The sequence below is a fragment of the Osmerus mordax genome, chromosome 1, assembly GCF_038355195.1.
Source record: "Osmerus mordax isolate fOsmMor3 chromosome 1, fOsmMor3.pri, whole genome shotgun sequence".
Lineage (NCBI taxonomy): Eukaryota > Metazoa > Chordata > Actinopteri > Osmeriformes > Osmeridae > Osmerus > Osmerus mordax.
In genome coordinates this window covers 26,055,447-26,070,132 of record NC_090050.1, presented here as the reverse complement: position 1 = coordinate 26,070,132, position 14,686 = coordinate 26,055,447, and the positions used below count along the sequence as shown (strand labels likewise).

At 42.9% G+C, this 14,686-nt stretch overlaps 1 protein-coding gene across 5 annotated transcripts in view; it reads left to right on the top strand.

Moving 5' to 3' along the window:
• Window positions 1-14,686, top strand: part of cpne5b (copine Vb) — a 97,106-nt gene that overhangs the window by 47,180 nt on the left and 35,240 nt on the right. Inside the window, exons 7-8 of one of the 5 annotated variants that reach the window (XM_067229823.1) lie at window positions 1,036-1,053; window positions 10,563-10,607. The exons of the other annotated variants lie outside the window; for them this stretch is intronic. Coding sequence (XP_067085924.1) covers window positions 1,036-1,053; window positions 10,563-10,607 — 63 coding nt within the window. The remainder of the gene's footprint in view (window positions 1-1,035; window positions 1,054-10,562; window positions 10,608-14,686) is intronic. 5 annotated transcript variants of the gene reach the window in all.

Genomic DNA, 14,686 nt, shown 5'->3' with positions numbered 1-14,686 from the left:
TCACTTTTCCTAAATCCTCTTCCAGTTTAAAGATCATTTTCACACTGTGTTGCCAGAATTTGATCACAATGTCTTATTCCCCTGAAGTCTAAATTTAACCTTTGACTTTGGTTGAATCTCTGCCTGTAATGTATTAATAGTTGTCTCCTTGATTTCCTTTTGCGCTGTATTAATCTGTCTCTTCCTAGGGGTCACACCAGCAGGCCAAGTCTCAGTTTTAGCCCATTTTAGCAGAGCCTTCGAATGAAGTGACCTCATGTCTTCTCACTTTCCTCTCTTCAATTTTCTCTGTTCCTCCTTCCTGTTTGCCCTCAACAATGTCTCTCTCGTTCTTTCATTTATAAATTCACCGAGGTAGCCTGGTGCGGATAAACAGATACCGGACTCAGACAAGGGTTCACATGTAAGGGATTTGCCTTTCAATCTTTAAGGGCAAGAATCCCTCCCACATCCGGACTCAGGAACACTTGGAGGGTTTCTTGCCAAGCTACAACAGATGTTGGCACTCTCTGATGCTATAAGACCCTAATCATTTGGGGGTTTCTTTTCTGGCCAAGTCTACATCTCTCGTGCATAGATACACATGTAAGCAAGACACACACACAGCAAGCCAACCAAAAGAGGTAAAGATTAAAAGCGCAAGCTGGAGTTGCAAGGCTGCCAATGTGCCCTGGCAAGATCCCACACCACCACTCTGGTGAAGAGGGACACCCCTACTGAATCATATCACCCCCACCCATAGACACACACACAAACACATACTGAACCATATCACCCCCACCCCTAGACACACAAACAAACACATACCAACACAAACACAGATACTCAGTGATACACCCTCCAGCACAGGGTCCCAACAGAGATCCAGAATTGTGACATGATAGAGCTGTCACTGCTCTCTGTCTTCTGCTCTGCTAAACTCACAACACAAGCCCAGTCAGGCTCAGGCAACAACCAAAGTATTTCCCTGCATCTTCTACAGTGGGTGTGGGCCCCCATGGAGATGTGACACAAAGTTTTACAAAGACTTCTCAGCAACTTCACATTAAACATGTGCTGACACGATCAACTGTATACAGTTGTCATTCTAGACTTCAGGTGGTCTGCTCAGTCATACGTCTTTTATCCCTCTCTAACTAAACTTGTGTGGCAAGTTTACAGTAATGAAGGAAAACCGGAGTGGGATGTGCACTTCCTGTGTTTCGTTGGTACAAGGGATGGTCTGTTTGAAAACAAAAGTGGACTGATAACCGACGCTCGTGAACGACCATTAACCACCGTTAACCAACAAGATTTAAAATGTAGAAAGGACTAGCGTCAGTGACCCATTAGAAAAATACCAATACAACAAACAAACAAAAAATTCCCATAAGGGGTTGATTTTTAAGTAGCATCATAAACAACAACAGAACAAAAACAGATCAACAAACACATTGAATCCGAGATCGCTGGCTGTACCTATGGCTGTACCTACATGATTGGCTTGTACATAATAACATGTACAAGTACAATTTCTGTTATTTTGCTGCTGTTCAACAACAAAAACGGAGGATGCCAAAGTAGCAGAAAGTTACTAGATTTGTCGCTAGTTGTTAGATACAACTTTTGTTTCACTAGGGAAAGTGTAAGTTGATAAATTTAGCTACATTGTCGCTAAATTGGCAACACTGTTTAATCGATAGTATTAACCGGTAAACATTCGCGTTGTCAGTAAACGGTCACACGGTTTATTATGAGCATCCCTAACCCTATCCTTAGGTTCGTACACAACGTTTTCACGTTAATTCTCCAGTTTTATAAATGAGCCCCTTGGTGATTTGTGGTCTGTGTTTCAGTAAGGGTTAAATGGGGGGTGGGGGGTGACAATATGTGTGTTGTGTGGGCCAAAGAAGAGTAATGGCAAAGAGTGTAATTATCACCAGAGGGTCTCTTTTTTATCCCTCCCCTTCTATCTCCCCTCCATCCCCCTCTTTAAGTGGTGTGTTGATGGATGGCCTGTGATTTTACTGGACCTGTTTCCGGGTCTTTCTCCAGGGAGGTGTAAAGAGAGCAAAATAAGTTTGTCATTCGGTGCTGCAGAGATCAGTGATGGACCTTTAAATTGTACTTTAGAGTGTGTGTGTGTGTATGTCTCAAGGTGAAGGAATGTTCTTGTGAATAAGGAAGGAGTGTATTAGTGTGTGCATGCTTCAGGTGGTGTGTCTTGTGCGCCTGATAGAAGCAGGATGATTTATTTACTTAATGTAGAACTGGTGGTACCACAGTCTTGTTTAGGTGGAAAATAGTATAGGGGTGACCGAAAAAAAGATGAGTGAGAAAGAAAGAGTACAACAATTAATGCGTGTTGAAACAATAACTGCTCTGCTTCTCCTCCACCTGTCCTTCATTCTGTCTGCTCTCCTCCACCTGCCCTTCATTCTGTCTGCTTCTCCTCCACCTGCCCTTCATTCTGTCTGCTCTCCTCCACCTGTCCTTCATTCTGTCTGCTTCTCCTCCACCTGCCCTTCATTCGGTCTGCTCTCCTCCACCTGCCCTTCATTCTGTCTGCTTCTCCTCCACCTGCCCTTCATTCTGTCTGCTTCTCCTCCACCTGCCCTTCATTCGGTCTGCTTCTCCTCCACCTGCCCTTCATTCGGTCTGCTTCTCCTCCACCTGCCCTTCATTCGGTCTGCTTCTCCTCCACCTGCCCTTCATTCGGTCTGCTTCTCCTCCACCTGCCCTTCATTCTGTCTGCTTCTCCTCCACCTGTCCTTTATTCTGTCTGCTCTCCTCCACCTGCCCTTCATTCTGTCTGCTTCTCCTCCACCTGCCCTTCATTCTGTCTGCTCTCCTCCACCTGTCCTTTATTCTGTCTGCTTCTCCTCCACCTGCCCTTCATTCTGTCTGCTTCTCCTCCACCTGTCCTTCATTCTGTCTGCTTCTCCTCCACCTGCCATTCTGTGAGTCTGTGACAATGCAGTGATGAGGGGTGACAGGCAGTGAGGGCTGGGTTGTGTCTGAGGTCTGTGTGATCTTCTCTATGAAGTGAATCGGGAGGGACCAGGGTTCAGACCCCCGCAGAGCCTCTGGGAAGAGAATCAGAACCGTCAGCATGTCAGCGCTAGCTCTACCACCTGCCCACCCTTTGGCCTAATGGGTGATCTGGTTTTTGGCTTCCCTCTGGAAAATTTGTGTCAAACATAAGTGTTCGTACCCCCCCCCCCTTCTTTCCCTCTGTGAAATGCATTGGGTTGCCTTCTGTTATGAAATGCGCTATATAAATACAATTTGATTGATTGATTGATTTGGACAAAATAATTTAAGGGTTATGACACAGAAACATTCAAATGTTGCAAGGCTATTTTCAACCTCAGAAATAAACTAAACACACCATTTCATATAAATCCCTTAGCACGGACTATTAGAAGAAATCAAACTGATTTAATTTGAGATTAATTGGAGGGATTGGTAGCAAATTGCTATGGGCAAACTTTCATTTTAAAGCATGGAAATACAGCTGGTAGGAAACATAAAATAGTGTCCAGAAATGCTGAAAGTTGGACAGCAGGTTTTAGGGCAGACAGATGGCATACGAATATTTCCCTGCAGGCTTCGCAGAGCTATCAACAGACTAAGGGTTGGTTACAAAGCAGAGCCAATGAGGGCTAACAAATGCTAATATCCAACTGTTATGCTAATTTAGCAGCTTTGCAACATAATAAACAAAAAAGCAACCTCGGAATGATTTTTAAGCTTTAAGGAGGGAATTTGAATGGAAGTTAAAAGGGATAAATGAAATCGATTGGCTTTAATTAAAGGAAATTAACTTATTCATACGTGTGGTAGGGAAATGGTTTTGTTGTTACTTTTTGGAAGAGATGTAATTATTTTAATACATCAAATAGAAAATAACATTTACATTTCTTAACGGTTTAAATTCTTTCTGCTCAACTGTTCAGTTTTGCATTCTACAGTTACTACATTTTTTTGTTTGTTAGTTTTGTCAAGTTTTAGTCCACAAAACATCCAACCTCTCCCCATAGCAAAACATATGTGACATGCTCTGGTGAAAAGGGGCTGTTATTGGCCAAGGTCATTTCTCAGCTTAGTTACAGATTGTGAAAGTGCAGATTGTATGTATGCATGTATAGAAAAACTGCAGTCTAACCCTCATTAGGGGACCATTGACCCCCCCCTTTGCAAATCAAATCACATCATGCATGACGTGCCCACAACTCAACTAGAAGCTTAGGTAAACAAGAACAAATTATTATGTGTTCTAGAGTATTTAGTGATCCTAAACTTGTTGTTTATTATATTGAGTGACTTCTTCAACACTTTAACTTTTGTTATATGCAAGAAAAGGAAAACTGTAAAAAAAACAAAAAAAACAATGGCCCCTTTTCACCAGAGCGTGTCACATAGTTGAAACAAGCAGTGCACGATTATTCTTTTATTAACAGTTTTTGTCAGGGCACAGGGCATGCCCTTTCCATACCCAATGGATTTACCTGTCTCAGAGCAAAATTCAATTTCTTCTCCTTAGACTGTCCTAAAAACGAATCATTTTTTACACCACTTCCTGGTCAACCTTTGATCTCTCATTTCAGACTAGACCTCACTGCGGTGAGGGGGGAATGACTTGATCCCAATAAACCTTGTTGATAATCTGCAGATGTTCAGACATAGAGGGTTCCCTTAGAACATAAAGCGACAGAGCAGGGCCCAGGAGAAGGGGACAACAATTTTGTCAAAAAGCTATACATTTCCCTTCAGAAAAGTTCATTAAAAAAACCCACAGTTAGCACTGACTACAATCAAAGTATTCAATAGTTTGGCGGCTGGTTGAGCAGAGCTAATTGTCTGGTGTCATTTTCTCGCAGGAACTGTTGTGAAAACAAAAAATCACCTTTGGGTCTTCCCTGCTTGTCTGTGTCTGTGTTTGTGCCTCACAGAGTATTGTGTTGTTTTCTGGAACATACAGGGTCCAGACAATAGTATCCTTCATTTGACTAGTTTGGGGATATTTGATTACAAAACTATTATACATCAAGAGTGCTTTACTGCCTGGAGGGACAGCCCTTCAGACTGGTTACTGCATTAGCTAACAGACTGGTTACTGCATTAGCTAACAGACTGGTTACTGCATTAGCTAACAGACTGGTTACTGCATTAGCTAACAGACTGGTTACTGCATTAGCTAACAGACTGGTTACTGCATTAGCTAACAGACTGGTTACTGCATTAGCTAACAGACTGGTTACTGCATTAGCTAACAGACTGGTTACTGCATTAGCTAACAGACTGGTTACTGCATTAGCTAACAGACTGGTTACTGCATTAGCTAACAGACTGGTTACTGCATTAGCTAACAGTTGGAATAATAAAACACATTCATCTTGCTCATGGAAGTAATTATCTCTCAATTTAATTTGACTGCCTTCACCTCTCAGTGTTAATAAACGTGCCCATGGAGCTCCCCTCAGAAAAAAAGCAGAACTGCCTCAGAACTGCCTCAGAGCTGCCTCTGAACTGCCTCTGAGCTGCCTCTGACCTGCTCTGAGCTGCCTCTCAGCTGCCTCTGAGCTGCCTCTGAGCTGCTGGGCTGGGCTTTCCTCCTCCTTACAAGACACAAGCTCCCATGTGGAAAAACACTATACTTAAAATCTCATTTAATCTATTAAAATAAAGCTTAATACATTTTCATTTTATGTATATATTTTCTACACAATTGGAAGTGCAAATTGTTACAGAAAAAAATACAGTAAAAAAAATACATGTACAGATGTTTTATATTCACATGCATATTGACAGCTTTAATACGTATATGTTTGTTTGTTCTTCTACTTTGTATTCTTCAAGTTTTACATTTAGTTTCTTGAGACAAAAGAGCCTCTGCAGCCATCTGTGTTGTCAGAGCTTCCTTGGTCTAGTGTGCAGTGGAGGGGCTCCTCTCCCTTCCACACTCTTATTCTCTCCAGTCGCAGTAATAAAGTCAAATGAGCTTGGTGGATTGGGCTTTGAAGAATCAGCAGTGTTGAGCTGAGGAGTTCCCCTGCGAGCCTGAGTCTGTCTGTGAGGTTGCAGGTTCCATTTAAAGGCTTGGCTGTGAATTAGTGCTTTGTGTTCCTTTAGCTGAGTTTGTGAAGTTAGTAGTGCAGTCGTTGCATTTTATGGTTTTGTTGACTCCAGTGCCTTGTTCGAAAGAAAAATGTCCAACAGTTTTAATGTTATAAAAACCTGCCCTGTAATTGGCTTATCCAAGTGAACAGAGAGGCCTGTTAGAGTCGAAGTGAACAGAGAGTGGTCAAACAAGTTTTTTTCTGATTTGACCTGATGTATTGATTCCCAGATGTCAATACTTGACCCTGTCCGTCGGGGAAGTTGTTCCTCAAACCACCATGTGGGAGGTGACCTCTGTTCAGCAATGATTGGCCACTAAGATGAATACACTGTCAGTCTTACCAAGAGGAGGTGATGGAGGAGGTGATGGTGAGGAAAAGGTGATGAACGAGGTGAGGATGAGATGATGGAGGTGATGGTGAAAAAGGGGTGATGGAGAAAATCACAGAGTTGATCACTATTCTTTCTTTTTCCACCAGATTTCTGCTCTTTGTTGGAATTGAAACTTTTAGACATTTGATATGAATTGTAGATCTAAAATGATTTTTGATGTTGGTTTTCACGGCAAATTATATTTGTGCTGAGATATGTGCTGCAATTATGTGTGTGACGTCCCTCTGGTGTGTAGTCCTTCACCATCCTTTCAAAACCATCTGATTCCCAGACGAGGTCACGTCCTCCTTTACGCACCAATCAGCACATGGGACAAATGGCCAATAGAAAGTGTTTGAAACTTGTAAGCCAATCACAAGAGGTCAAGGGTTAATAGACAATTCTTAACTTTTGAAGTTTGCATTGAACTTCTCCCCTCCTGTCTTCCTGTCTGTGAGCCCTAGGAGAGGCGGACAAGGCTTCTGGGGGATTACTGCATAAACCAAGTAAGAACAAGGACTGATAGTCTGAGTTCCCATTCAAAGCTAATTTAGAAGTACTACATAATTCCAACTCAGGTCATTAATCTGCCTATGAAGCTCTGAGGGACACGCTTCCATGAACCTCCACACTAAAACTTGTCTTCAGCTTGGGTTGATTGGTGCAATATGCATCACCCCCTGTGATTGGTGCAATATGCATCACCCCCTGTGATTGGTGCAATATACATCACCCCCTGTGATTGGTGCAATATAAATCACCCCCTGTGGGTCACCATGATGTTACACCCTGTGGGTAACCATGATGTCACACCCTGTGGGTCACCATGATTTTACACCCTGTGGGTCACCATTATGTCACACCCTGTGGCTTCTTTGACATCTTATTGACCATCTCGACCAACATCCAATGTCTTAATTCACCAAAGCAGTGAGGTCGTAGCGGACATTTCACGCTCCGACAACAAAGCATAATGACCAGCTGAGGAACATCAACAGGATGTGCTTGCCCTCCAACACTTGCTCTGTTAGCACGAGCAAGTGAGCTTCAATGGCCCAACCGTCTCTGCAAACACCCGTGAAATTAGCTGATTGGAGTTAGGCTGGTTAGACGCCAGGGAATGTCTGATGATGATAAAATTGGTGTGTGTATTCGCCCACACCCCGCATTTCCCTTCGCCTGCCTGCCCTAAAGGAAGCAGATGCCGCCTGCTGTATTCCTCCCACTTGAAACATATAGACATCGTCTTCTGCACTCTTAATGGCTGTCAGTAATCATCACCTCATGCTCTCTCCTCCGCCCACTCTGGTCCTTCCAAGCTGGGTTGGTGCGGTACGGGCCGCCATGGCCACCACTGGGGCGCTTGCTGGGGCAGTTTGATTCTTAATCACGGTGAGAAAAGGAAGTTGACAAAGTAAATGGATGAGTGAGCTCCTCTCATCTTGGATCTTTGTTTAGACTGAGTTCAGTGTTTCAGTACAAATCAAAATCCCAGAGATGGAATCGGATATCCCCGACTAGCAGCCTAAGCCACACACTTGCCAAAAATAAATTGACATATCTGTGTTTTGTCTCCAAGTCTTCCTCCCTAGGGTTCGATGGATTGATGTTCAGCGTCTAAGATGGTGGAGAGACTAGAGTTAGCAAACCCTCTCTTCAGTCTCTCCACCATCTTAGACGCTGAACATCAATCCATCGAACCGTCAACCATTTTATGATACTTCTTTTATCAAATTGTCCTCATTCCGTTCAGGTACCACCTTCTATTGTCTCTCTCCTCTTCCCTCACCTGTGTGTTAGGAAAGGTGCAAATGTTTTAACATTTTTTACACAAATATCTATACTTTCTACTTCTTATATTTTCAAGCCAGGCTCATTACTTTAGTTATAATCTGTATTTGGTGGCATGATCGATATTATTTCTTGTCTCTACTCTACTGTACTCTATTGTACTCTGCTCTGCTTTACTCAGTTTTAGGTTTCTATGTTCTCCTCTCCTTTCCTTTTATTGTGTACGTGATTTTTTTTAATTTAAGGTTGAAAAAGATTTTTCTTTTTAAAGTTTTGAAAGGTTGACAAAATATATATTTTTTAAGTTTAGAAAGGCTGAAAACAAAAGAAGTAAAAAAAAAAGTTTTGAAAGGTTTTAAACCAAAAAAACTAAAAAGAGGTATCGTATGGATGACTTAGCAATGTCTACATGACTGAGAATAAGACATTCCTGATCCACCATGGCCATATATATGAGGGAGATGTTCGAAATTGTGGGCGTCAAAAAGGACGGAGGATAATGTGAGGTCCAGTTACCAGCGTGACACTAAAACAGGTAGTAGTAATGGCTACTTTTTACTTAGGTATATGTCAGAGCCCACACTTCTTTACTTTAACTTGAGTGAAAAAGTGTAGTCAGTAATTAAACTTTTACCAGTCTCTTTAAACATGAGTATCTGTACTTCTACTTGAGTGAAGGATGTGTGTACTTACCATCTCTGCTGTTGTGTGGCTCATGACACTCTCACCCCCAGTATCTTCAACCCTTGCAGAAGGGTCCCATTTTGGTGTTAGGCACTATAGTTAGTTTTCAAAGTCAAACCAGCCTGGTAAGGTCATGTTGTTCTGTCTCTTCTGATATATGTTCCCCTTCTAACGAAGAGAGATGTACTACAGTAACATTGTTTCCCTCTACATTAGGCTTCAGTCTCTCACAATTCAGGCCTGTGGCAATGTTTTGTGAGACTTTTCCAGAGAATATTGAATTAAAAAGCTTTTGCTGTCAAGTGTGTGTGCATGTGTGTGTGCATGTGTGTGTGCATGTGTGTGTGCATGTGTGTGTGCATGTGTGTGTGCATGTGTGTGTGCATGTTTGTGCACTTGTGGGTTTGTGTCCAGTTACCATTCAATTTTGATTCAAATATTTGTTCTGCAGGATTTTAAAATGCATCTTGATGTATAATATTACAACAGCAAGTTTTTGTTCCTCTGTTTCACTGCAGGCAGATTAGTACTGAGTTGCATTGCTTGCATAGCCAAGAAAAATACAACCAGAGCTTTACATTACAAAATAAGTGGAAATACTGTTTGTTTAGGCTACAGGTGTGTTACAGGGTTATAACTGGTGAATATCACCCTGACTATGAAGGTAGGAGTTTTGTTGGAACATTACACATATTAGATTTATATTAGATTTACCATGGTAATACTCCCAGGGTTAGGGAGTTGCCATGGTAATACTCCCAGGGTTAGGGAGTTGCCATGGTAATACTCCCAGGGTTAGGGAGTTGCCATGGTAATACTCCCAGGGTTAGGGAGTTGCCATGGTAATACTCCCAGGGTTAGGGAGTTGCCAGGTAAAGATTTGTGCAGCTGCTTTCTTTCTTTGTGTCTGATGAGATTTCCTTTACTCAGTTTGTGTGTTCGTTTTCTCTTGTTTTCCTCCGAAGACTGGTGTAATTAAAAATGTATTCCGTTGTTCAGAGGCGAGGCTGTAAGTGTGTCTATTAGGTGTGTCTAGAGATCTATCTCTCACACAGACTTTACTCCGTAGCTCTCCAGCAAACACCCACGCACAAAACCCGCATCTCATTTCTTCCTGGTCCACAATTGCATTTCAACAGTGAGGTTCCTCTGCAAAATCCCCCTTTAATATCAGTTTGATAACAAGCCTGTCTCATTCCCTCCAGGCCTCTAAAGCCTCATGGGCTAATGGAGGCATTATGCATGCAGGGGGGGGAGGATGCACTCTCACTTCGCTTTCACACTGTTCCCAATAGAGCACAGCTCTTCAGGGGGGAATAGGGGCACAGTTTAATCTCATCAGGAACAGTTCTAAGACCAAAAGTCTTATTGCCTTGGTTATATGGTGGTCACAAGGCTCTTGGATTTTCAATAATAGAGGGGAGCAATAACCTTTTGTTACCCTCAGTGTTGGAGAAGCCTGCACTCTCCCAGTACACTGCTGGTAATGAAGCTGTGTGCTACATGTTTCCATCTTGTGTGGAGACAACACTGCCTCAGTCGTGTGTTCAGCGTGAGGATGTTGAGGGAGCGCCTGTGCTCATCTTCTCCACTAGGGGACATAAGAGGAGTAGGAGGACAGGGGTCCAGGTACCTCTGTTGTCCCTCTTTGTCTCTGGGTATCGAGCTGCAGAGAGGCCTGAATGGGCTCTGATTCAATCATCTCCTGCCTCCCCCGCTTCTCTCCACAGGCCCAGCTACACAACATTATCTGCATTCACACGCTCAGATTGGGGCAAGGGTTTGGATGTTGCAGGGATGCAGATTGCGTTGCAGATTCATATCCTTCCTGGAGAGCTGATGCGGTGAAACGATAAATCACGTATTCATGAAACAGCTGCTCACCCCTGGGATGGAGGGAGCTTGTTGATCGCACACATATGACAAACAACATCTCTGAAACTCATAGTATGTCACTAAAAGAAGACTTAGACTTTTCTTTCAATATCTGCGACACTACGGGAAGGGCAAGAGCTCGCTGACCTTTAGTGACCCGTCTTTGATACATTTGCCCCACAAAGTTGACCCTCTCACGGCTAGCCTTTTCATCTTTAAAGGCCATACAATACTAGCCGTGTGATGAAGCTGTTTCACATCATTATGAAACCCTGCTATATCTGGTTGGCCCAGAGTGGAAATTGATTTAGAGATGGATGAGCGGAGAGGTGAGGGAGGAGGTAAAGAAGGGAAGCTGGGGGGGGTTGTGATTTGTGTTTGTGTATGTGTGTGTGTGTGTGTGATGGTGGTGGGGTGCTCAGAAGTGTTAGAAGAGATTGCCTGGGCATTTCCTGCTTCACTAATGCCTGTTTCCCTGGTACACACTGGTCCTGTGGATCTGTAGATGTTTCTTCATTCACATACAACCCCCCCACCTACTTCCTGCACTCTCATACACACACGCACACACACTCTCTCTCACACACACACACACACAACCTCTATGTTTCCTAATGGCCTGACACAGCTGGAGTGCACCCTTTCTGGTCCTTTCCGTCTTCAAGTGCTTGTGTAGAGGAGAACGGACCTGTGTGATCTTTCGCATGGAAGATCTAACCTAACCTTAACCCTTTCGCATGGAGAAAATCCATAATGATGTAAATTCTCTCAACCTTCAACCTACAAAGAAATGCTTGTGAGTATACATACAGACACACCAGTGGTCAGTTGGATATGGGATGGAAAAAGGACTTGAAATAAAAGATCAGAGAGGGAGAGTGCATGAGTAGAAAACAAACAAGATAACATCAACATGTTTGGAGGTCTGCTTGTGTTCTGAAGCCTGAAGAGTCTGTGTGCTTGTGAGGGGAAAACAAAAACATTGAAAAAGGAATACCATTTGGTATGGTAATAATGTAAGTTGTTACATTTGAACCTTTTAAACAAGATTTTCATCAGAACTGTAACAAAAAAACATTGATCACAAGATGTTCAACATATTGTAATCAACATTGACAAATGATTCCTCTAGGTACCACAAGGCACTGCCACGGTAATGGTCTGTGGATATCAATGTAACTGCTAGACTTGGTGGGCAATGACCAGTCAATGATTGGCAAGTCTCTTATTGAGTGATATAAGTGTGTGTGGTTGTGTTTGTTTGGGTACATACTCCTCTCCTTTCCCATCCCCATTGAAGCCATGTTTGACAGCAGCAATATGTATTAAACCCACAGCTGTTCTCAATTGCCTCAGGGACCTTAAACCAGACCTTGGAGGATGAGGAGGAATAGAGGAGACAGGAGAAGACAGATATACAGAGAGAGAGAAGACCGATATACAGAGAGAGAGGACAGATATACAGAGAGAGAAAGGATGTGGAGAGAGAGGACGTTGAGAGAGAGGGAGAATGGGAGGATCTGTGAAAGAGGAGTTTATATCCCTTTGGATGCCTCTTTATTAGCGGACAGCCTTGGGTTTGACACGCATGCATACACTCTCTCTCTCACACACACACACACCGCTCTCCCAGTAGAAAGAGGTCCCACACACACACACATACACACTGCTCTCGAAGTAAAAAGACCTAGGTTCCACACACACACACACTCACACACACACACACACACACACACACACACACACACACACACACTGCTCTCCCAGTAGAAAGAGGTCCCACACACACACACATACACACTGCTCTCCCAGTAAAAAGACCTAGGTTCCACACACACACACACACACACACACACTGCTCTCCCAGTAAAAAGAGGTCCCAGCTTTTGTGGCGTGCAGAGAGTCCTCTGTTGATGAATGAGTCAATGGAAACACTAAAAACCCCAGATCATACAGATTGGCAGATTACTGAGGGTAGCATCCTCTCTCTCACACACACAAAGAGCCTGATAGACATTTGTGAAACACAGAGACAACAGTTAGGTTTCCATATCGAGGTTAATGAGAAGAAATGCAGGTGTTTAGAGACAGTACATTACAGATCGGATGCAGCTGCAGTTATGGTTTGGTCAGCACTTTCAGTGAAATTCTCTCCAAAAACAATGACTGAAACATAGACAATTCAGTGAGTTGGATGACTATGACATCAGATGATTTGGGTAATTTAGAGTACCAGTGCACCAGCTGGTTAGGTTGAGTTAATCAATGTTTTCCTGATTTATGATTTGTATGGACAGAGATAGTGAAGAGTGACAGGATATGTACAATAGAGAGAAAGGGGACAACATGTCCCAGGCCTGGATTCAAACCTGCGCTCTTGGTTTCAGGCTAGCATTTCAGAGAATATCAAGCTAACTGTAATTAACTCACAGAAGTAGGAACCTAATTCTTGCAGTTACAATCCTATTGTTTGTGGTAATTCGATAGATACCATGGAAGAAAACATTTTTATATTCATATCGGAATTGTAATCATATTGGAGGAGGAGGAGCAACAACTGGGGAGGTCTGTAACATTGGACAATGCCGTCTAGAGACTTGGAGATTGGTTGCATGCTTTTGACATTGCTTTAAAGGTGAAATAGTGGTACATTTAGTATATCCAAAAAGAAAGAGGGGCAGTTCGAGATGACAGAGAGAGTGGAATATTTACCAATATATTTTGTTAAGAGGATACATTTATAACAACACATGAAATTATTAAAAATGCCAAGCTGAAGGCAGAATGCACCATTGCTTCACTGGGCATCTCAGTGGAACTATTTTAAAATGTCAATTTCTGGGATGCCCAAGTGGCTCTCTGGATAAGTGCGCTTACCACAACAGCCAGGGTTCGAATCCTGCCCAGGCCGATTGCTGCGTGTCATCCCTCTCTCTATCCCTACATTTCTTGTCGCTATGTACTGTCTCAACAAAGGCAGAAAATGGCAAAGAATAGGTCTTCAAAAAAACAATCCAGGCATTGCTTTTCAATTTCAACTGTCAGACGTTGACCTGAGGAGGTTTGTCTGCTGTGAACTCAAGACAAGCTGTCATTACACACTGAGGAGGAAGAGAGAAAGAAACTATATATGTGTCAACATGTGTATAGTGTGTGTGTCTGTGTGTAAACATGTGTACAGTGTATGTGTGTCTGTGCATTGTGAATAAAGCTTATGTACCAGTGCATCTGTGTTGATGCGTGTATGTGCACGTGGAAGGGAGATTCAGAGCTGTGGAGAATGTTTATGTGCTCATGCCTCAGGTACCTCCCTTTGACTGTTTCTGTTCATCTATACAAGTGTTGCTTCTGTTCTGTATTAGCATTATGTCTGACAGGAAGCATTTATTGAGCAGTAAAACCTCAAATCAGGAGTCTCATAACAAAGCACTAAAATCTCAAGGATTTGCTCAATGAAAACATAAAAAATAAAATGTCATTTATCCGAGCTTACAGATCTGGAGATGGACAGAGCTATTGTGTGGTAATGACACGCTGTGACTGAAAATTGCTTGTGACATTACGCAACTGTCTGTACAATTCTCCCTGTTCCCTGAGAACATGTGATTCTGAAGTACTTTCATAAACTGCCTTAGGTTCCAATGACTGTGAGGCAGCCGGTGGTCTGGTTAGAACATAAAATGATCTGTTCAGAACCATGGACAGCAACAGACTTCAGTTTGAATAGGATCTGTTCAGGACCATGGACAGCAGAAAACTTCAGCACCATATCCTCACAGACTTCACTGCAATAATAATGATATCAAACACCCCTCCTGGGGCCATCCTGGTTCTCCTCCGGGCCTCACAATGAGGGTCATCA